This window comes from Pongo pygmaeus, chromosome 7 (assembly GCF_028885625.2).
Source record: "Pongo pygmaeus isolate AG05252 chromosome 7, NHGRI_mPonPyg2-v2.0_pri, whole genome shotgun sequence".
NCBI lineage: Eukaryota > Metazoa > Chordata > Mammalia > Primates > Hominidae > Pongo > Pongo pygmaeus.
The window spans coordinates 11,689,230-11,713,238 of NC_072380.2; the positions used below are offsets into that span (position 1 = coordinate 11,689,230).

A 24,009-nucleotide genomic window follows, 5' to 3' on the forward strand; every position below is an offset into this window, starting at 1 on the left:
GATTGTTCTTAAAAACTGATAAACAGTGCTGATTTATAAGAGGGGAGAATGACAAATAGAATTGCTTATTTACTAATCTTACAAAATTATAAGAGAGAAATTTCTAGATTTTATAAACTCAGGAGGAATACTTTTAAAAAGGAGGAAGGAAGAAAAAAGAATAAGGGTTAAACTCAGGGAAGAAAGGATAAGTTAGTTCTCTTTTTGGAGCAAAGGGCCACAACTAAAATAAGAGACAAACGACCCCCCACTTGGGAGGATTTTGCATTTGAAAATGACGAAAGAATTAACAGAAAGAAAATGGGAACGCTGCCAAATATCTTTGTTAAGGCTGAATATATGGTTATAGCAATCTCTAAGGTTTAGACGGAAATAATGGCAAAGTTTGGCTTTGTATATTTTATAGTCCTGGCTATCTACCAAGTAAGACTCATACTAATAGTGAGTTATCAGGTTGTTGTTTTTGGTGAAGAATAATTGTATAACAAACTCGAGTAGCCTTTATAACAAATGCGCTATTGTCCTGTGCATTTTATTATATAGTAGGTGAAATAACCTCATTAGACAACGGCTGCCCCTCTGCCCTCTGAGATGCGTGTCTCCTCAGGCACACAAGCCAGGCGAGATGCAGTGAAGGAATTATCTCAACGTGTGTGACCTCCTAGTTTTAACTGCTCCATTTCCAACTCCAAAATAGCCTGTGGCTCTGCATGGAGAAATCTTTAACATGAGTTTTGAGAAGGAAGAATGCAGTCTTTAAGTCGTGATTCCCTAGAGGATATCAAATAATCATGAGGAAAACCATGAAGTCAGTTCACTTCTGACTCTAAATTTCAAAGAAAAAGAGGAGTAACAGAAAATCAAAGGCTGATGGAAAACATAGTGGTGTACACTTAGGACTCATTGTACATAAATACTTAGTTTGTTTTCCTTCATCTTTCAAGCGAATCGTTGCTTTCTTAATATAAATATATATCATTGCATGGTTGTAAGTATGATCCAGGCAGTTTTGTAAATATCAGGATGGAACCAGCTGAAATTGCTTATACATACTCTGAAGTGCTTGCAGTATCAGAGTCATTTGATTCCAGAGGCATGCAAGAGAAACATCCCAGACCTAACGCGCAAGGCATGCAATAGCCAAGTGGTTAGTTACAGTCCTAAAAGCAGCTTGACATATTTTTTTGCCTCACAAAAATGCAGGCCACTTGTCATGAAGTTCTGCATGCAATTTTGCTATGCCTTGCATTATATGTATATAAAGTTACAGGTTTAAATATAATTTATGACCACACTAGTCATGAACAGAGGATGAATAAGCAAAGAATATAAATATATACTGGTTCTGCCTAATGGTATTTAAACCTTTGGCAAGGTGGTATTCCCTGGTTTCTAGCCTCTCCACCTTCTCCCTGACCAGCCATCACTTAATACCATTTAAGTCGACAATATGGGTTAAGAAGTCCTTATTCATAATACAAATTGGCTGTGTACTTTGAGATTCAAAGCTAAAGCACTAGATAAGGTGTGCCGCTATTTTTACCCAGGCATACAGTAAATGATTCATTCGTAAAAATTCTGATAGGGCTATTTTGCAAGATGAGATATAATTTTCCCCAAGTCCACAAACCAAGACCTTATTGAGATTATTTAACTTAATTTTCCCCAGTAGCAAGAACGAAAGGTCAATACTAACCTTTCTAAAAGGTTAGTATTCAAATCTGGCAATATGCATCCAGCCTGAAGAATATCTATACTCTGTAGGAAATAGCCAGGAATGTGGACAAAATTTAAATATGAAGATGCTTATTGAAGTATTATTTGGTGCAAAAGTAATTTTGGTTTTTGCTGTTGCCTTTAATGGCAAAAACAGCAATTACTTTTGCACCAACCTAACATATTTACAATAAAGAAAATTTGGGAAGAAAAATCTAAGTGTCCCACAATAAGAAAATAGTTAAATAAATTATGATCTCTCTATGTGAAAGAATATTATGCAGCCATTAAAAAGCATATGTCAGGAAAACTATAATACTAATATACTCAAAGTGAGAAACAGTCATGAATAAAAATCAAGATATTAAACTATATATACACACTGTGATTCAGATAATATAATGTTTATGCACAGACTAAACACTGAAAGAAAATACAGTGAATTATATTGGTAGTTATCATTGGGTAGCACTAATTCTATTTTCATCTTTATATTTTTCTGTATTTTCCACAATGTCTAATACTAATACAATGACTCTGAACAACTTGGGTTTGAACTGCATAGGTCCACTTACATTTGGATTTTCTCCTGCCTCTGCCACTCGTGAGACGGCAAGACCAACCCCTTCACTTCCTTCTCCTTCTCAGCCTACTGAAAGTGAAGACAACCAAGATGAACACCTTTATGATGATCCACTTCCACTTAATGAATATTTAATATATTTTCTTTCTTTCTTTTTTGAGACAGAGTCTTGTTCTGTCACCAAAGCTGGAGTGCAGTGGTGCCATCATGGCTCACTGCAGCCTTGACCTCTCCAGGCTCACGTGATCCCCCTACCTCAGCCTCCTGAGTAGCTGGGATTACAGGTGCACACCACCATGCCTGGCTAATTTTTGTATTTTTTGTAGATACATGGTTTCACCATGTTGTCCAGGCTGGTCTTGAACTCCTGGGCTCAATTAATCTCCCCACTTTGGGCGTCCCAAAGTGCTGGGATTATAGGCATGAGCCACCATACCTAGCCAACATATTTTCTCTTCCTTATGATTTCCTTAAGATTTTCTTTTCTCCAGCTTACTTTATTGTAAAACTACAGCAGAGAATACATATAACATACAAAATATGTTTAATTGACTGTTGATATTATTGGTAAGACTTCAGGTTGACAGCAGGCTATTGTAGTGAAGTTTTTGGCGAGTCAAAGTTATATGTCGATTTTCAACTGCACAGGAGGTTGGTGCCCCTAGCCCCCACATTGTTCAAGAGTCAACTGTAATCATAAAAAAGAATAAACAACACAAATTAAAGAAAATATATCACGCTCACACAAAGCACTGCACAAAGTATGAAGTTGTAGAATAAAATCAGTTGTGTAGTCACATAGCTTTCAAACAAGTGATCCATTTATCAACCTCACTGAGGAACTCAAAAGCCCTCAACGGTAAGAAAAAATGCCCTAATGGGCTCTAGGAGCTTTGGTGTGTAAAATACTCAAGATCTTCTCATAAGCTGAGGACACATTATCTGGAGACAGAGGCTCATAGAGTTCCTTTGTAAGTATTCCTCTGCCTGTCCCCATAAAACATGACCTTGCAAGTCAACGTCAGTCAAATCTGAAAGAGGGGCAGGGGGCCCCAGGTAACATAATGCGCCAGAACACGTCTGCGGCTCTGACAGGTGCAAACAACTCCACTCGGCTAAATATAAATTGACTTGGGCAGTTTGGAAGCAGTCTTTCCCACTTGCTATTCTGATCAAGCAAAAGAATGTTCTCTTCTTTAGTTCTGACTCCCAAGTCTGGTTATTTTTATTTAGATTAATTTTGCAATCATTTTCATTCAACAAGAAGCAAGTTAGAAGTCAAAAAAAATTAAAAAAAAAGATTTCTTTTCCAAAATCTCCGATGAGAATAGGACTAGGTTTGAGCTGTTTTCAAAATGCATTAAGTTGAGAAGGAGGTAAAACATTTGCAATCCTTTTTAAAACTTTCTGGATGAGCAGAAAGCTGATGTGAACACACGTATAAAGGAACATTGTTTAATATTTAAGCCAGAAAGAGGACCTAACTTTTAATCAGCAGAGTGGAAATTCCTTGGGTACTTACCGAACTCTGCCTCTTTGCCGATTCCTGCCATGATCCCTGACATGACCCTTTAACTCTAACTCCTCCTGCAGGATCCCAATGGTCACATCTATAGGATCATCCTCTGGTCATCCCCATTCCCTACCCACTCTGCTGCTAAACACACAGGGTCTTCCTCTTAACTCCCCTAACACAGAGACTTACCTTAACATACATTTATCCCAAATCAATATTTTTTTTAGCCTATGAGCTTCTCAGGGGTAAAATTATATTTCACCTATTTTTCCACGTTCAGCATCCTGGCTTAAGGAGGTTCCTTAGTAATATGTTGTTGAATAAATAAATACATGAATGAATGAAGAGAGGACTGAAGAAGCCACACATGAGCCTAAATGCAAGGAAAAAGATGGACAGTGCTACCGCTAATAGCCATCAAAAAGAACAGTTTATGGAAGAATAATAATTTACTATGCTTAGCCACTGCTGTTTTCTGGTTTCACTTTTTTTTTTTTTTTTTTTTTTTTGGTTGGGGGAGGAGGGTTATTAAATAAAATTAAAGCTGAAACCCAATGCCAGATATAATAGAAAGAACTTGGTGTGCACTGACTGATGCACTAAGCATTGAAATTTTCCATTTTCACTTTCTCTCTTTGTTGCCATAAAATGAGAGGGTGAGGCAAGATCATGTCTGAGGGTGGGTCCAGCTCTCAGGTTCTGGAGCTCTGGACTGCTGGGTCTCCTGCTGAAGCCATCCTCTGAGCTTGCATCTCAGCTCTATCCTGATGGCAAAGACTGTGTTCTTTTCAAACTCATAGATGCCACCCTTCTACCTACTAAGGCTGTGGTGTGCCACAACTAAGTTTAACCCCTCTCTCCTGGTCTGAAATAGTCATCTAAACCACAGGGGAAATTATTGACCATGGTTTCCTAGATCTATGCAAGAAAAATGCTTCCAAACCCTAATGCCACAAAGCTGTATTTACTTGTCCCAACTCTTTCCCGGTGTGGTTCGGATTACCCTTTGCCTGCATATATTTTGCAATACCCGTTGGCTCTTCATCTTTGCCCACTTCTCCAGCATGCTCACTACACCTGAGAAACTTAGCCAGTACTTGGCTTAAAAATCTTCAACCTACTCATCACCTAACAAGAGAGGGTTTAAAGTTGGCAGAGGGAATATTGCACAGAAACGCTATTTGCCAACCACCTACCAATAGCTGATTTCACAGGTGGTCCCTTATCAGACCTGCCCATCAGAAAAGAAGGAAGAAGATTAATGATCACCCTTTAGACACCACGACTCCCTCCGGGGAAGCTCTCTATAGAGCTAAAGGCTTATATTGGATTATCGTCACCGATTACTGTTTTAGGCTTTCATTCCTAGTAAAATTGGAAGTTGAGCCTATATCCCTTAGAGTAGAAATTCCCAAATGCCATATTCAACATAATGAGTTTTCAGAAAGTTAAATACATCCAATGGGAAAGACTGGCCTTTATATCCTTCCTGCATTTTGTTCTTATTCTATTAAAGAGTACTTTAAAAAATAAAAATAAAAGGATAGTAATAGAAGACGGTACGGTTTGTTTATTTTCATGTCTTTCTTGGCAGTTTAAAAAGTTGGCAATCCTATAACAATTTCTAATTTTTTTTCTAAAACTTTACTGGTCATTCAAATTAGAAAACTGGTAGCCTTATGCCTAAAGTGGCTAGTTCAGATCAAGTTACATGTAAACTGAAGAAAGGAAGAGTCTCTGATTCAAACTCTTTAAGGTTATCATATTTTTCTTTTTCTTTTTCTAAGATCATTTTCTATAGATCTCAAGGTGCATAATATGTATTACGGAGGCCCTGTAGATTTAGGTAGTGATTATAACCGATTCAAGTCAGGAAATTTCTTCTAAAGTATACCTACCTGTGAAACCCTCCATATCTGGGGCGCTCTGTGCCACGGGTGTCAGACTTTTGCAAAAGCCCTGTCATTCTAACGGGACGCTCTCCTGTAGGAAGTTGCCCCCTGGCGCTCGTCCTCGGGCTTCTGATGAAACGGCGACCCACCACCCCCTTCCCAGACCCTGGCCCGCAGCCGGATCACTCCGGGCGCGCTGCCGATCACGTGGCGAAGCGATGCTCCCCAGCGCCGTGGCTGCGCGCCCATTGGTCGGCGGCTGGAGTCCCGGGCGCGCCCATTGGCTGCGGGGGGCGTTCACGTGGAAGGGGGCCTGGGATGGAACCCGGGGTCCCGAGAGGTGGCCGGAAAGTTAAAGGGGGCAGCGCGGCCGAGGGGATCTCGAGTCCCGGGTGACTGCTGGAGGGAGGAGGTGAGCGCGCAGCTCTCGCGCACGGACGGACGTGGCCGCCCGCGGGGGGCGCGAACCGGAGCCCAGAGCCCAGCTCCTGCAGTCACGCCCGCTGTCCCTGTTCCCCCAATGCGGATGCTGCCGCGGGCTGGCGCGTCTGCCTTCGGGACTTATGAGCTGAACCCGGTACGTAGCTCCCCAAGCCTCGAGTCCGAGGGAAGGGCTGGGGACAACAAGGCGAGGGCGTGCAGCGGGGACCCGTTTGGGTTCCTGTCACCTACATTTTCACTGTGCGACTTGCACTGGCACACGGGGGCTGGAACTCTCTAGGGAGCTGGTTCCAGGGAGCAGTTGCTTCAGCGTGGAGAGGGCGATCCAGGGACCGCAGCTGGGAAGCGCCTCCCGGGCCCACGTGCTCCACCGCGCTGCTGGGCCCGGCTGCGACCGTGACCCGGGAGCTGCGGCTGCGGGGGCTGATCCCTTTGCCACCTGTTGTTCTGGCTTCGAACCTAGCACAAGTTCCCAGCCCCGGATCCCGAGAGGTCTGGAGACGTCTCCAAAGTTGGGTAGTGGGGTTTGGAGCTTAAGGACAAGCCGCTTCGTATCTCTCCGGGCCTTAGTTTCCCTATAAAACGCGAGGAAATACACTTGGTAGGCTCTCAGGCCACCGAGGGCGACGGCACCTAGCACGATCCCCGTCCTGGGCGGGCGGAGGCCAGGCGGCCGCGCGGGGGTGCTGGTGTCGCGCTGCTTGCTCCGGCCGGGGTTGCCCCTTTGCCGGCCCCGCCCGGGTGCGATAACGGGCTCCTCCTCCTCGTCGTCTTCCTCCCCCCGCCGACATCTCCGGGAACCCAGCCCAGGCCCTGCCTCCCGGACACAGCGACGCTCACGTAGTCGCCCTTGCCACAACCCTGCGGGCTCTCCGATGCGGCGAGCGAGCTGGGGAGGGGGCTTCTCCGCGGCCCAAAAGGTGGGTGCAGCGCGAGGCCAAGGAGGCTTGTAGGGAGGTTGGAGGCGGAGTGCAGCCCTGGCCAAACTGGACGGAGGGGACAGGGTCGGAGAGTAACTTGTGGGATCCTCCAGCCTGGAGAGCACTGGCCTGTTCCTGCCTCTCTTTGGAATCCAGAAAAAGGGGTGTGGAAGGCACAGTAGCTGCAAAAGAGGGAGTGGGGGCCGGTAATGACTTACTGGAAGATTTGGGGCCTGTCAGAGCATTGTTTTCTGAAAAAGAGGAGAAAACAGAGGAAAGACTGGACTTGGGAACTTGGAGACTTGGAAGGTGTTGGAACCTGTGGTCTGAGTGGCGGGGGCCTGCCTGGGAGACCCAGGGTGCAGCAAAAGAGACAATTAGAGCTTTGGTCTGCGAGGAAGAGGAGGAGAGGAGGAAATGTTTCCTTGGGCAGAGTTGTCCAGGAGCCAAAACTAAAGTGAAGACAGCTGGAGGACTTACCACAAAAGTACAGTTGAGGTATTTAGGGAAAAAAGTTAGTGGGAAGAAAAGCGGCACCAGGGGTGGGTTGCAACATACAATGTCAGCGCCAGCAGGGACCTTGGAGGGGGACCTCAAGCCCAGAGCAGCTGAGTGACTCACTCAAGTAGAAAAGCAAGGTGTGGGCATTCTTAGCCTAGTGCCCTGTTTTCCCTCGTACGTTTTTAGACGGCAGGGGCTGTGTCATTTGAACTTGCCTCTTTCCTAGAATATGCAACCGCGTTCACAAATATCAGTCTCCAAGATGCTTTGGATGATGAGGACAGGATCAAGGGGTACAAGTAGCCTTTAAGACTGTGAATAGGCCTCCATGGTCTGAGTACAAAGGGGAAAGATATGCACTCTCTTCATGCTGGATCAGTGAAACCTTTTGGAAGGGAACACAGAATTGTTGGAGGGAGGTAGATGGCCGTGTCTTTAAAAATGAAAATTATAACCTGGTTGTGAGTCTTTACTGAATGCAGTTTGGCAGCTTTCAGTGCTCCTGGTGGGTTGCTTGTACATCTGATTTGTTTGGTTTTGTTTGTTTGTTTTGAGACGGGGTGTCGCTCTGTTGCCCAGGCTGGAGTGCAGTGGCGCCATCTCTGGCTCACTGTAAGCTCCGCCTCCCGGGTTCACGCCATTCTCCTGCCTCAGCCTCCCGACTAACTGGGACTACAGGCGCCCGCCACCACGCCCAGCTAATTTTTATTTGTATTTTTAGTAGAGACGGGGTTTCACCGTGTTAGCCAGGATGGTCTTGATCTCCTGACCTCGTGATCTGCCCGCCTCAGCCTCCCAAAGTGCTGGGATTACAGGCGTAAGCCACCACGCCCGGCCTTTTTTTGCCTTTTTTTTTTTTTTTTTGAGACGTAGTCTCGCTCTGTCGCCCGGGCTGGAGTGCAGTGGCGCCATCTCGGCTCACTGCAAGCTCCGCCTCCCGGGTTCGCGCCATTCTCCTGCCTCAGCCTCCCGAGTAGCTGGGACTACAGGCGCCCACCATCACGCCTGGCTAATTTTTTTTTGAATTTTTAGTAGAGACGGGGTTTCACTGTGTTCGCCAGGATGGTCTCCATCTCCTGACCTCGTGATCCGCCCGCCTCGGCCTCCCAAAGTGCTGGGATTACAGGCGTGAGCCATCGCACCTGGCCTTTTTGTCTTTTCTTGTCAGAAGAGAGAGAGAGAGAATGAGAGAATGGAGGGGATAATGTCGTGGCCCTGATACAAAAAAGATTTCCTCCCTATGAAAGGTACAGCCAGAAAGTCAGTAGCTCAGCTGCCTGAAACCGTGAAGGTCATGGCTTTATTTTCTGTGCAGGTCTGTAGTTACCACCATGGCCGTCTAACCTTGGCCAGCTGTCTTGAGAAGGTGTGTTGTCATGAGTGGAACAGAGAAAGCATTTATGCAAAACTATCTCCATGATCTGTTAGGGTTTGCCCTGTCTTAGCCATGAACACTGAAATCTACCCTCAAGCATGGCCCAGTCCCTCACCAGGGAAACTGATCCCTGAACTCTGAGGCATCTCTATGGAAGCAAGTGTTTGAGAATTCATACCTACCTGGGAGCAGCACTCATACACTCTTATTCCTATCCTGCAACTGGTATCAGATCCTGAGTCCTGCTCTCATGGTTCAAATGTATGTCCATAACTTCTGGTTCTTTTTTTTTTCCCCCTGGCCAACTTTGGTGACTCATATTCCCTGGCCTGGGAAAAGGACAGAGCTGGAGCAGCCAGAGAGTCTGTCAGGAGAGGAGGCTGGGCTGCAGCCTGGTGCTTCCTGTGTTGGAACCGATCATTTTCATGTCATTTGTAAAAGAAGCACCTGTCCAGCTGCCTTCTTTTCAGGAACTTAATATTACCTTGCACATCTCAGTTGCTAGGAGTACTTCTGCATGGCGGCAGCCATCCCTGTCACGGTCCGCTGGGGAGTTCCTGAGCAGGTCAGGAAAGCCTACACCAAACCAGCACTTTGGTGTGCTGATTCTTGGAGAATGACCGGGTAAATAAAATCTGGAAGCTATCTGTGGGACAGGCAAGCTGATTGACAGTCGAGTCATACCCCAGATTGAGGCCACACAGGTTAATGTCCTCACCTGCAGTTATGGTGACACACAAAGTGAAGGGATTCTAGACTGGGGTTGCTTGTGCAATGTCCCTGGGGTAGTAGTCCTGCTGGTAACTCTTGGGCCATCATAACCTCACTTTTGCCTTTCATGGAAGAATCTGGCAATAGCAGTTTGGCTCCTTTAAGTGCCAGCAGCATTGTTTAATTAGCTCTGGCTCTGACTAGAGCCTGGCCTCTCCAAGCCGGACTTCTGCTTGTTCTTACAGCTTGGTGATAAAAGGGATCTCAGGGGCAAATTTATGCCACTGGGTTGAAACAGTGAAACTCTACCAAGGTCTTCAGCTAAGTCTCTTCAGCCTGCAGGATTAGAACTTGGAACATTGGCTCTAGTGGGCTGTGTGTAGATTCTTTGATTGATCCTTTTGCTTTGGCTGTTTCCACAATATCTTGAGAGTTTCCAAGCCTTTTTCTAACATGCAGAAAAGCACGTAGGAGGTTGGTTTGCAGGCTTGTTGGAAGTGCGAAGAGAACTTGCAGATGACCTGTGCTGACTCAGTTGAGGAGGAAGCTGTGAAGAGGAACCCCTCCTCCCTCAGTTCGCACCCAGATTTTTCAGGATGGGTAGAGTGGGGGGCACTGGGATGCCAGATATAGCCTCTTGTTTGGTTTTCGTACTTGTTTAAAAACAAGGCTGGGCACGGTGGCTCATGCCTATAATCCCAGCACTGTGGGAGGCTGAGGGGAGCAGATCATGAGGTCAGGAGTTCGAGACCAGCCTGACATGGTGAAACCCCATCTCTATTAAAAATACAAAAAATTAGCTGGGAGTGGTGGTGCACGCCTGTAATCCCAGGGGTGGTGGCACGAGTAGTCCCAGCTACTTGGGAGGCTGACGCAGGAGAATCGCTTGAACCCGGATGGCAGAGGTTGCAGTGAGCTGAGATTGCGCCACAGCACTCCAGCCTGGGCAACAGAGCAAGACTCCGTCTCGAAAAAAAAAAATTAAAAATAAGACAAAACAAAACAAAAACACTACCTGTGTTACAGTTAGAGCTGAGGATATAATTCCAGCACAGTTTTGCTAAGGACAAGAATAACTAAAATTTAGATATTTTGTAAGTATAGGATTTTTTTTTTTACATTGAACCTGTTAGTCAATCTGTTGAACCTCTGCAAACCTACCTTGCCTAATTCAGTCAGAACTTTCCTTTCCAGAACAGTTACATGGCTATAAGAACAGATAATTGAAAGCAAATTTGCCCTTAAACTTTTCACTAGATTGATTTTCTTAAAGGGGAAACAGTGAGACAGATATCCTTTAAAATGAATGTTTAAGCACCTGCATTCTGGCCATAAGTTATTGTTTTATTTGGTTCTGAATATGTGTATTTCTCTGACTGGCCATCTGTAAGGGTTTCTTGCATCCCAGGGAAGTTCTGTACTTTTGGAAAAATGGGGTCAAATCTGATATGTATTCCTCCGTTCACCTTTTTTCTTTACATGTTTGGTTAATCACAATCAGAAGGTGAAAATGAGAGATTATTTATAGAACTGAACCAGTGGCCCCAGCTCTTTACAGAAGACCCTTGGCATATTGCCTGTCACTTCTCAGGGGTGGCCATGGCTGCTCGAGAGTGAGCTCCCCAACACATCATCACACACCTACACCTGTGCCATAAGGAGGGGAGATAGATTGAGGGGAGATAGGTTTGGGGACTCATCCAGATCCTGTGTTCTGTGATTCTCAGACTTGAGATTTGAATCCTAGTTTTGCCACTCATTTCCTTAATTTAGTCCATTGAAACTGTCAAATCAAAATATAAATTTGCCATGGTAATTAGAATGATAAAAAGTGCTCAGACTTTGGGAGGCTGAAGCGGGAGGACTGCTTGAGCTCAGGAGTTTGAGACCAACCTGGGCAACATGGTGAAACCCTGCCTCTATAAAAATTGAAAAATTAGCTGGGCATGGAGGTGCACACCTGTAGTTCCAGCTACTTTGGAGGCTGAGGTGGGAGGATTGCTTGGGCCCAGGAGTTTGAAGTTCCAGTGAGCTATGATTGCACCACTGCACTCCAGCCTGGGCAACACAGCAAGGCCTGTCTCACAAAAAAAAAGTGCTCAGCTTTAGTGAGGCAGTAGTGATGGAATGGGTTTTTGGCATATCATAAAATATTTGAGGATTTTTTTTAGGTTCATTTTGTTCTGATAGAAGCAATATTATTTTAGAAGATATAAGATAATACAAACCAGGATAGCAGAAATTCCTGAAATCTTTTCACCTAGGTATTCTGATTTTAAATATATATCTCTAGTCTTTTTTCTCTGCATTTACATAATACAGTTGATCCTTGAACAACATGGGGTCTAGGGGAGCCTAGCCCCCACACAGTCAAAAATCCACATATAACTTTTGATTCCCCAAAACCTTCACTTCTAACAGCTTACTGTTGACCAGAGTCTTACCAATAACATCAACAGTCGATTAACACATATTTTGGATTTTATATGTAACATATACTGTATTCTTATAGTAAAGTAAACTAAAGGAAAGAAAATGTTAAGAAAATCATAGGAAAGAGAAAATATATTTACTATTCATTAAGTGGATGTGGGTCATCATAAAGGTCTTCATTCTCATCCTCTTCACATTGAGTAGGCTGAGAAGGAGGAAGAGGAGGAGAAGGGGTTGGTCTTGCTGTCTCAGGGGCGGCAGAGGCAGAAGAGAATCTGAGCATAAGTGGACCCACAAAGTTCAAACTCATGTCGTTGAAATGACAACGGCATTTTTCCCCACAAGTCTAGTTTCTACCTACAATTTTATCTTCTCTCTCTCTCTCTCTCTCTATATATATATAGACATAAATATAAATATATAATAATTTTTTTCATTTAATTTGAATCTTTTTTAAAATAATGGCTTTAATGATGATATAAAATTACATCACATGGGCTGGACATGGTGGCTCCCGCCTGCAATCCCAGCACTTTGGGAGGCCGAGGTGGGGGGATCACCTGAGGTCAGGAGTTTGAGACCAGCTTGGCCAACATGGTGAAACCCTGTCTCTACTAAAAATACAAAAATTAGCTGGGCGTGGTGGCAGACTCCTGTAATCCCAGCTACTCGAAAGGCTAAGGCAGGAGAATCACTTGAACCTGGGAGGTGCAGGTTCCAGTGAACCGAGATTGTGCCATTGCACTCCAGCCTGGGTGACACGAGTGAAACTCTGTCTCAAAAAAGGAAAAAATAATAACAATAAAAATAAAAGTACATCGCATGGATATGGTACATTTAATTTAACCAGGTACCTGTTAATGGTCATCTAGGTTATTTTGTCATCTTTTTTCCCCCTATAATGTGGCATTGAACATTTTAGTACCTTAATCTCTATGTGTTTTTAATTCTTTACTTAGGATAAATGTCTCTATGTGATATTAGGATAAAAAATGATTAAAAAATTAGAAAGATTGTGCCAATTTTAACTAATGAAAATGTTTGCATCGGCTGGGCACGGTGGCTCATACCTATAAATCCCAGCATTTTGGGAGGCCAACGTGGGAGGATTGCTTGAGTCCAGGAATTCAAGACTGGTCCAAGCAACATAGTGAGACCTCGTCTCTACAAAAAATATTTTTAAAAAATTAGCTGGACATGGTGGCTCATGCCTGTGGTCCTAGCTACTCGGGAGGCTGAGGTGGGAGGACCGCTTGAGCCCAGGAGGTGGAGGCTGCCATAAGCCATGTTCATACCACTTCACTCCAGCCTAGGTGACAGAGTAAGACCCAGTCTCAAAAAAAAAAAAAAAAAGAAAGAAAGAAAAAGCTTGCATTATCTTTTCAATTTTTTTTCCTAATTCAATAAATAAAAGACATTGTTTTTCATCTAAATTTCTTAAATTAATAATAAGGTTGAACATTTTGCATATTTATAGGCCACTTTAAAAATTTTTTTCATGAATTTTCTATTCATGTTCTTTGCTTATTTTTCTATGCGGAATATTTGACTTTATTATTGCTTTGTAAGAACACTTTACATATTAAGGTATTAGCTCTGCTGCTATGCTTATTGTAAAATATTTTCACAGTTTGTCTTTAGTCTTTTTTTGTTTTACTTATCGTTTTTACTTATAGAAAATACAGTTTTTGTTAACTCAGATTTATCCTCTTTCAGCATGATTCTCTTTGCTTTTTATTCTTATAGAGCCAATTTTTTACCTGTGGAAAAAACAAATATTCACCTATGTTAAAGGCTTAAGAATACGAAATTGCTGATTGTTTTTATTTTATTTATTTTTATTTTTTGAGACAGAGTCTTGCTCTGTGGCCCAGGCTGGAGTGTGTGATCTCTGCACACTGCAACCTCCGCCTCCCAGGTTCAAGCAATTATGCTGTCTCAGCCTACAGAGCAGCTGGGACTACATGTGCATGCCACCATGCCTGGCTAATTTTTGTAATTTTAGTAGAGACGGGATTTCACCATATTGGTCAGGCTGGTCTCAAACCCCTGACCTCAGATGAACCACCTGCCCAGCCTCCCAAAGTGCTGGGATTACAGGTGTGAGCCACCGCCCAGGCCTGCTGGTTCTTTTTAAAAGAATGGTATACTGACATTTGAAAACCTACCATAAGCTTAATGAAAGCAGGTTTGTGTCTATCTTCACTATTGAATCCCAGTATCTTGCTTGATGCCTGGCATATAGGAAACACCCAATCCCTATTTGTGGGATGGATCCATTTCTTTTTATCAGATTATAGCAAATATAAAGCCACAATGAGATGTCACGTCATACCCGTTAGGATGGCTATTTTCAAAAAGACCAAAGAAAATAAGTATTGGCAAAGATGTGGAGAAAAGGGAACCCTTGTCTCCTGCTGGTGGGAATGTAAATTAGTACAGCCATTATGGAAAATAGTAGGGAGGCTCCTCAAAAAACCATAACTAGAACTACTATATGACCCGGCAATCCCACTGCAGGACATATATCCAAAGGAATTGAAGTCAGTGTATCGGACAGTTATCTGTACTCTTATGTTCATTGCAGCGTTATTCACTAAGCCAAGATACGGAATCAACGTAAGTGCCCATCATTGGATGAGTGAATAAAGAAAACATGGCATATAAACACAGTGGAATACCGTTCCACCTGAAAAAAGGAAATCCTGTCATTTGTGCCAACGTGGATGAACCTGGAGGATGTTAAGTGAATAAGTCAGGCACCAAATGACAAATACAGCATGATCTCACTTATATGTGGAATCTGAAAAAGTCAAACTCACAGAAACAGAGAGTACAATGGTGGCTACCAGAAACTGAGGGTAGAAGGACTGGAGAGGTATCCTTTGGCCAAAGGATACAAAATTTCAGGTAGACGGGGGGAATAAATTCAAGAGATCTAATGTACAATATGGTTCCTATACTTGGTAATGATATGTTATATATTTGAAAATTGCTGAGAGTGGATTTTAAGTGTTCTCATTGCAAAAAAAGTGTGATATAATGCATGTTAAATAGCTCAATTTAGCCATTCCACAATGTATACATATATGGAAACATGTTGTACACCGTAAGAATATACAATTTTTAATTCTCAATTAATAAAGTGTGGGCAGAGAGGTTCACACCTGTAATCCTAGCACTTTGGGAGGCCAAGGCAGGAGGACGGATTGAGCCAGGAGTGTGAGACCAGCCTGGGCAACATAGCTAGTCTTGTCTGTACAAAAAATTTTTAAAATTAGCCAAGCATGATGACTTGCACCTGTGGTCCCACTTACTTGGGAGGCTGAGGTGGGAGGATCATTTGAGCCTGGGAGGTGGAGGCTGCAGTGAGCTGTGATCACGCCACTGTGCTCCAGCCTGGGTGCAGAGCGAGACCCTGTCTCTAAAAATACGTAAATAAATAGGGTCCCTCAAGGCAGCTATCTGTGGAAGACACCTTTTTAGTCAAATAGGTTTGGGAAATTTTAAAACAGTATATGCCCTTTTGATTATCCTCTGTGGCACATTCGCCAACGGAAGGCCCCAAGAAATGCTGACCAAAAAACCTGTGCATTTAGTTTTAAAACTAGTGGGTTTCACACTCTTTTGTTTGTTTTAACCTTGAATCACCCCCCGCCCCCCACCGCATCTCGTCCCCCCACAACATAATCTTCCCTCAAACGTGTGTTGTGCTCGACCACACCGGAGCTAATCCTGACCTGTCGCCATGTGGGCATAGATAAAAGGAAACATTGTTTGCCGGTCCCTGCTGGAATGATGCCTTTACACATCTGTCCGATCTGATTGCTCTGCTGTTTTCTTCTCTTCCCTTTCCAGGGTTCTAGCCTGTTCATCTAGCCCCATGATGGCTGTGGACATCGAGTACAGATACAACTGCATGGCTCCTTCCTTGCGCCGAGAGAGGTTTGCCTTTAAGGTCTCGCCAAAGCCCAGCAAACCGCTGAGGCCTTGTATTCAGCTGAGCAGCAAGAATGAAGCCAGTGGAATGGTGGCCCCAGCTGTCCAGGAGAAGAAGGTGAAAAAGCGGGTGTCCTTCGCAGACAACCAAGGGCTGGCCCTGACAATGGTCAAAGTGTTCTCAGAATTCGATGACCCGCTAGATATCCCATTCAACATCACCGAGCTCCTAGACAACATTGTGAGCTTCACGACAGCAGAGAGCGAGAGCTTTGTTCTGGATTTTTCCCAGCCCTCTGCAGATTACTTAGACTTTAGAAATCGACTTCAGGCCGACCACGTCTGCCTTGAGAACTGTGTGCTCAAGGACAAGGCCATTGCAGGCACTGTGAAGGTTCAGAACCTCGCATTTGAGAAGACCGTGAAAATAAGGATGACGTTCGACACCTGGAAGAGCTACACAGACTTTCCCTGTCAGTACGTGAAGGACACTTATGCCGGTTCAGACAGGGACACGTTCTCCTTCGACATCAGCTTGCCTGAGAAGATTCAGTCTTATGAAAGAATGGAGTTTGCTGTGTACTACGAGTGCAATGGACAGACGTACTGGGACAGCAACGGAGGCAAGAACTATAGGATCATCCGGGCTGAGTTAAAATCTACCCAGGGAACGACCAAGCCCCACAGTGGACCGGATTTGGGAATATCCTTTGACCAGTTTGGAAGCCCTCGGTGTTCCTATGGTCTGTTTCCAGAGTGGCCAAGTTACTTAGGATATGAAAAGCTAGGGCCCTACTACTAGTGACTGCAGGTGACAGGGTGTGGCGGAGCTGCCGCAGACAAGCCTAGCTCTGCTCACTGTGCAGTGGAGATGGAAGGCCAGGGAGGAGCAAAGTGGAACTTCCTTGAGGCCCAGTTTGGGAAAATAAAGGATCCTCTTCACTTCTTTCTTAAACCAGCAAATCCAGCCAGGTTCAGATTACACAACCAGTGTCTCACTCAAAGGAGCAGTGGTGGCTGGCGCGCTTTCGCACTGTGGCAGCCACGAGGGTCTGTGCACGTCTGTGCTGGAAAGGGTATAGATGGGAATCAAGCCTATGCCAGTGCTGATGAAGCTGGAGGAGTCTCTCCTCTGCTCTCCACTGAGATGTGGGACATCAGTCGCCAAAAGCCGCTCAGCCCCAGCCACCTCGCGTCAGACCCTCACTGTTCATTGTGTTCATCTTTGGGTGCTCTCTGCCAGCCAGGCCTTTCCTGCAAGCTGCTGTGCTTCCCCGTCCACGTGTATCTCTGTGCTGTGAGACACTGACCTGACGCACATTTCCAATGCAGCTGCAGAAGAGAAATGGGATTGGCTCATGTTTTCTGCAAGTTCATCTTTTGCATTTTATGTTCTTCCACAATTGATCTGACGTTCAGGAAAAGATAATAAAGGCAAATTAGTTAGTGGTTGAGACAGGCATTTCCTCCCCCGCTTCTTGGCCCCACAGATATATTCCAGCGGAGAGCAACACACTAGTCATCAAAACCCACTGGCTCCTGTGCGGTGTCACGGATTGCAGGGTTCTGACAAGGCAGGACATGAGTGGGGACACTTTCAGCTTCTCCTCTTGCCTTCTAGGGGGAGCTTTCTAAGTCCCCACATTTACCCTGAGTCACCGGAAAAATCTGATTTTTCCCCGGAAAGCTCAATGACTTTAACGTGCTTGGCTGGTTTGTCTCGTTCTTTATGAAAGAATTTTGGGGCCGGGCGTGGTGGCTCATGCCTGTAATCCCAGCACTTTGGGAGGCCGAGGCGGGCGGATCACAAGGTCAGGAGATCGAGACCATCCTGGCTAACACGGTGAAACCCTGTCTCTACTAAAAATACAAAAAAATTAGCTGGAGGTGGTGGCCAGCACCTGTAGTCCCAGCTACTCGGGAGGCTGAGGCAGGAGAATGGCGTGAACCCGGGAGGCGGAGCTTGCAGTGAACCGAGATCACACCACTGCTTTCCAGCCTGGGCGACAGGGCGAGACTCCGTCTCAAAAAGAAGAAAAGAGAATTTTGAATCTCCTTTCCCGAAGAGTCATCTTTTCTGCTGTGTTTAGGACATTTGATTTGCATATCCAATATATCCTCAAAACCCTCAGAAAATGGTTTTATCTTGACTTGGATTTACAGTATCTAGAACACTTTACCAGCACCCAGGGACACGGACTTGGGTGTTCTTATTTATGGTGTGTATGTAAAGAGATAGGGGAGAAAAACCTCACCCAAGTTCTTATACGTTATTTTAAATGTTTGCCAAATCTGAAATTTCAGAGATTCATTGTTCTTAACCATATTGGACTAAAGTCTGTTGGTTAGTGCTGTTGTAAAAGAGACCTCCGGGGCCGAGCGTGGTGGCTCATGCCTGTCATCCCCGCACTTTGGGAAGCTAAGGCAGGCAGATCACCTGAGGTCAGGCGTTCAAGACCAGCCTGGCCAGCATGGTGAAACCTCGTCTGTACTAAAAATACAAAATTTAGCTGAGTGTGGTGGCAGGCGCCTGTAATCCAGCTACTTGGGAGGCTGAGGCAGGAGAATCACTTGAAACCAGAAGGTGGAGGTTGCAGTGAGCCGAGATCACATCACTGCATTCCAGCCTGAGCAACAGAGTGAAACTGTGTCTCAAAAAAGAGAGAGACTTCTGGGACAATCATTATCAGATAGGCCCCAAACCTGTGATTTTTCTTGGGCAAGATTGGTGTTTACTTAGGGGTGCTTTAAAAATATATTTTTACAAGTATATTTGTAGGAAGTTTTTTTTTTTTTCTATTTTTGTTTGTTTTTGGAGTTTGGTTAAATAACTTTTTTATTTTCTGTTTTGCCTGATCTTACTGAAGTGAAGTTTTCCTAAGGCAAGCAAGAAGAGGAGTGGAAGCACAGTTGCCTGGATTTGGAGGCACAGCTGTCAGGCTTTTCAAGCTAAGAGCCTTGTGCTTGGATTTTCCAGATTAATTTGAAAAGACCTCCCATTTGTGGCTTTGTACATAACCAACAGACAGATATTGAGTGCCTTGGCTCCTAGAGTTTTGTGGTTGGGTTAGGTTGTTTTTGTTGTTGTTTTGTTTTGTTTTTGTTTTCATTTCTGAAGTTTAAGATGCCTTGACTTTTTAAATGCTCTTAAGGCTATTCGATGTAATTCTTATTCCTAAAACTGGCTGTTCTTAGCCTGAAATCTAATGCTTTGTTTTTTGTACCTCTCCCAGGTTGGTAACACTCTAGGATTACATGATAATATAATTTTAGGGGAAATCACATTTTTACCTTCTGCTGTTACTGGGCAGAACCACGTTTTATGTAAACATACCAGACATCGGGTAACAGACAGTACTTTAAATGTTATAAATTTGGTGATCAGAACTATTAATAGCATAAATTGAACTCAAATGGAAAGAAAACTGATTTCATGTAGGTCCTGAATTTTGCTTTGCATTAAGAAGCACCCTCCCCACAATGCAGGAAAGGCACGGAGTGCACTGTCATTGACATGTTACCTGACTAAGGATCATTCTGTGTTCATAAGAAAAAGGCCTGAAGTGACTCTGTTTAATAAAGTCAGTTTAATTTTATCTAATAATGATCTTAAGACATTCCCATGTCAAAATTTGATATATGGTAATTCAGTGATAACTATCTCTTCTAAAGCAGCCGTAAACCCTCCCCACTACCCGTCTTTCTCCCAGCTCACCCTGGCTTTTTTTGCTGGGGGTGCTGGATGCAAGCCCCCAGCCAGCACACCTGGGATGCTCACCCTGCCGCACAGTTCAGAAAGCAAGTCCTCACCTGCTTGCAAAGACCCTTCTTCTCCAATAAAAGACTCTACTTGCCTGAGTTTCCTCATCAGGGCTGTCATTCAGTGATGTATGGGGGTCTGAAGAATACCGCCTTCTGTTTACCACTCGCTCCTCTGCTACCCTCCTGCCGCAAACAGTCTTTTTCCTTTTGGCCCAGTTCTGTCCCGTGAAATTCTCAGAAGGCCTCAGGAGCTGCACTGATGTATTCTCTCCTTGTTTGATAGTTCATCATCAGTAGATAAGCCTACACACTTCAGAGGGTGACAGGTTTCTTACTTGGAGACTTCACTGCACCTTGACTTGTAGATTTGCCTTCAGACAGCTCTTGGTTATGGTAACAAGAGGCCCCCAAGTCCCAGAATCTTTCCCAGGTTGCCCCAGAAAGACCAGCCACCTATCACAGGTGTAGTTGTGTAGGAATAGGGAAGCAACTTCATTTTTGTTTTATATTTATTCCCTCAAGTGCCCTGAGGAGCATTTGCAAACTGGGTACAACAAATAAGCTGGATTATACAAAGATATTTAATAAATAAGCTTTCAGTATCTATTGGAAGACATGAAGCATTTGAGTGGGTTTCTTTATTTAAAAAATTATTCTACTGGAGCTGGTGAGAAATAATGGAGCCGTGCCGTTCTCCAGAAATTAAAACAATGTCAGAGTCAATGGTAGAATTTAATTTACCTTTAAGATCTCATTTTAATGGTGGCAAAATTATACATTTTTAGAAGATGTAAATTTGGAACTGTTAGGAGATGGCTCTGTGATTTTGATCTTTTGAAACCATTTTCTTTTTGCAAAAAGGCATTAGTTGTAGTCACATGGACATTCAATGGGCCATATATGCTTATCAATCAAAAAAGTGTTCATTTTTTTGGAACTGCCCATTTTCTGGATCTTCCCTCAATGGATAGGGGATGAAAACCTTGGTTGCCTTTTATTTGTTTCCTCTTCTAAAATTTCTCACCTGAATGTAGTCCTGGGAGAGTCCCGATCACGTCTCTCCTGACATGTTCACTGAAATCGGAGACAAGAAGTTACATGGATAATGGGATCTTGCAGGGTCACACAAAGACAATTTGGCAGCTTATCTTAATTTCCTGCAGTGAGACAACACATCTGGAACTGGGAAGGACAGCTGTTGTTACGGGCAGTTTTTCCTGGTCATGGTTGTAAAGCTCTGCAACCCACATTGTAAAGTCCTGAATGTTTTCAGTCTTGTTGACGAGTTTTTAGAGACTGCTGGACCTCTGAGGGCTTTGAGAGTGCAGCTGTGATGATGTTTCACTTTTACTTCAATGTGAATGTAGAACCAAGGACTCATCTTCATTTTATACCTAAAAGTGCCTTGTCAAGAAATTTCTGCATATTTTAAAAGATAAATATTTTTGTACACAGAGTTCAAGGGGAAATGCACTTTAAAAATCCCAAGAATGGATGTTCTTTGTGTGGTATGAGAGGTTGGTTTGTATCTCAAAAGCAAAAATGTAATAAAGGAAGACAAAACAAAACTGAAACTGTCCTTCTATTCTTAGAGCCAGAGTAAGTGCAGAAACATTTCAAATCGATATATCTCCACATGTAGATCTTAGGTTTCCAAAGAAAAAGCTCACAGTCAACGGCTAAGTTAAAGGTGCAAGGCAGACAGGAGATAATTGCTTTAGCATGGCTGAGAAGGTAAGTGCTAGGGAAGAGATACAGGAGCTAGTGTTATTCTGCGCTCATTTTTAATGATCCTAGGTCATAGGCATTCTTACCCTGTCGTTTGCACTTGAAGTGCAGTGCAGACAGATGTATTCAAACAAAAGCAGGAAAACTATAAATGGCTATCATAGCTTTTAACTGCTTGAGCAAACAAACTGTAAGCAGCAAAACAAAACAGCCCCCGATAGGTAGTGGATAGTCACCCTAAGTGAGATTTCCAGAGCTGCTTTTTTCCAAAGTTCAGGACAAGATGCAGGCAGAGTGGGGTGGGAAGCTGCATCTAGAAGTTCCGTGTCAACAAGTCCTCTGCCACCCTGGGGAAGTGGGCGGTGGCTCTAGTGGAAAGGCAGAGTGTATTCAAGTTTAGCAGCTAGTGTGTAGACGCAAAAAGTGAGCTCTGTACATAACTTTCTCCAGATTTTTACACTCTACCCGCAACTTGCCTTCACAGAGAGAGAAAGGGTGGAGACGTTAACTCTGGTTTTCTTGAATGTCTATTTGAGGTTCAGCGAGGTTTTAATAATCATTACCTAATCATAAGTTGTGAGACCAACACCTCAGGAATGTCTGGAATAAAAATAACATAAGAAAAAGAAAAACACTTTTCTAGAGCAATGTCTCCAGAATGGCAAATGTCCAGCTCTGAGTAATTCAATTGAACATTTACCACTCGGCTTCCATATACAAAGCAGTGCCAGGTGCTTTTCCCCCAACCCCCACAAAGGACATTCACATGTTCTGGGTGACGCCTCTGGTGGGCATGGAGAGCCACTGGAAGGTATTGGAATTCAGGAAGTCTGGCTTCCAATCCAAGCTCTGCCACTGACCTCTTCGGCCTCCCATCTCCTGTCAGCGGCCTACTGAAGGGGCCCTGAGCATGTTTAGTAGGAATAAGGTAACCAGGGGCTCTAGCAGTGCCCTGAATGCTTTTGAGAGTCAGCCAACATGTTCATTTTTAAGAGGTTTCTAAATATAGACTCTCATAAGAAGCACCTTGTACACTATTTGTGTCCTCTCCAGGAATCACGGGAGTGAATCACATTCCAGACACTTGCTTGGACTTCATCACATCCTCAGTGACTGGCCTGGAAGAAATGTCACAGAGCTCTATTTTTATGGGTAAAGAGAGGAGGGTGGCTGGGCACAGTGGCTCACATCTGTAATCCCAGCACCTTGGGAGGATCGCTTGAGCCTAGGAGTTTGAGACCAGCCTGGGCAACACAGTGAGACCCCATCTCTAAAAAAAAAAAAAAAAGAAAAAATTTAATAGCTGGGTGTGGTACCGTGTCTGTATACCAGCTCTTCAGGGGGCTGAGGCAGGAAGATGATTTGACTCAGGAGTTCGAGGATTCAGTGAGCTGTGATTGTACCACTGCTCTCTAGCCTGGGCAACAGCGTGAGACTGTGTCACAAAAAAAAAAAAAAAAGAAAGAAAGAAAGAGCAAGAGAGAGGGAGACAAAGGCCCTGAGTGAGTTTCTTCAAGTCCCAGAGCACATCAGTGACTGAGCCAGGAGGAAGACACAGGTCTTTTTTCCAAGAACTGTCCCTGTGAACCAGAATCAATCTCATGGAACTGAGAGACCAAGATGATGATTTTCTAAAGTTGTCCCTCATGCTGGAGAGATACAGTTCCCAGGGGAGGAGTGAACACAATCGTTTTTCTACAGGAAAAGCCGCATTCCTCCCAAGGGCTTCCTCAGCACGTACTAGGACCACAGACCGAGTTAGAAGTATGAAAGTTAGAATGAAATGATGTGGGTCTCCGAGGGCCTGATTAAACCTCAGGATAAATTGGTGGAAGGAAACCACCAAGGAACCGTGGCTGCAGGGGCATTCCAGGAGAGAGGCCAAATTCTTGGCCACAGTGTTCCCTTCCACCAGAATAGAAACCCTGTGTGGCATGGAAAGGCTTTAACTAAACCTCATTCCTTCTTGTCACCTTGCCTTGGAGGAGAAGAGAGAGAGGGAACCTCAACAGATGCCTTTTGCTTTCTGCATGGGATTCTCTGGTAAGTTACATGCTTGCATTGATGTTGTTCATTCCACAAACACTACTTTGCCTCTCCAGCAATGGGGGACACGGGCCTGGGCCTTGGATTTGGCAAAGGTAGGATGAGGATACAGAATCGTCAACATTCTTTGGGGCCAAAGACATCAATAATGATCCAAGATCCCAGCCCTCTACCCAAAGCTACAAGATCAAGTGGCCAGGTTGGGAGTCAGCAACCTTTTCCTGTAAAGAACCAGGTAATGAATGTTTTAGGTTTCACAGGCCACATGTAATCTCTGTCACATATTTGCTTTTATTTAAATGCCCTTTAAAAATGTAAAAACTGGCCGGGCGCCGTGGCTTATGCCTGTAATCCCAGCACTTTGGGAGGCCAAGGCAGGCGGATCACAAGGTCAGGAGATCGTGACCATCCTTTGAATGGTGAAACCCTGTCTCTACTAAAAATAC

General features: G+C 44.2%; 1 protein-coding gene and 1 long non-coding RNA gene across 4 annotated transcripts; one reads left to right on the plus strand and one right to left on the minus strand.

Moving 5' to 3' along the window:
- Nucleotides 1-517: 517 nt before the first annotated feature.
- On the minus strand, nucleotides 518-5,905 carry LOC129042715 (uncharacterized). Its single transcript, XR_008504192.1, has 3 exons — nucleotides 5,714-5,905; nucleotides 2,292-2,368; nucleotides 518-771 (listed from the first exon to the last, which is right to left on the minus strand). It is a non-coding gene; the product is annotated as an uncharacterized LOC129042715 (long non-coding RNA).
- An 81-nt stretch (nucleotides 5,906-5,986) lies between these two features.
- On the plus strand, nucleotides 5,987-21,357 carry PPP1R3B (protein phosphatase 1 regulatory subunit 3B). 3 transcript variants are annotated; one of them, XM_054498991.2, is made up of 2 exons: nucleotides 5,987-6,284; nucleotides 15,947-21,357. In XM_054498991.2, the coding sequence occupies exon 2, from the start codon at nucleotides 15,972-15,974 to the stop codon at nucleotides 16,827-16,829; it is 858 nt and encodes a 285-aa protein (XP_054354966.2). In that variant the 5' UTR covers nucleotides 5,987-6,284; nucleotides 15,947-15,971; the 3' UTR covers nucleotides 16,830-21,357. The 3 variants fall into 3 exon arrangements, with proteins under 3 accessions (XP_054354966.2, XP_054354965.2, XP_054354964.2); XM_054498990.2 differs by lacking the exon at nucleotides 5,987-6,284 and adding an exon at nucleotides 6,843-7,068; XM_054498989.2 differs by lacking the exon at nucleotides 5,987-6,284 and adding an exon at nucleotides 6,928-7,566.
- The last annotated feature ends 2,652 nt before the right edge of the window (nucleotides 21,358-24,009 follow it).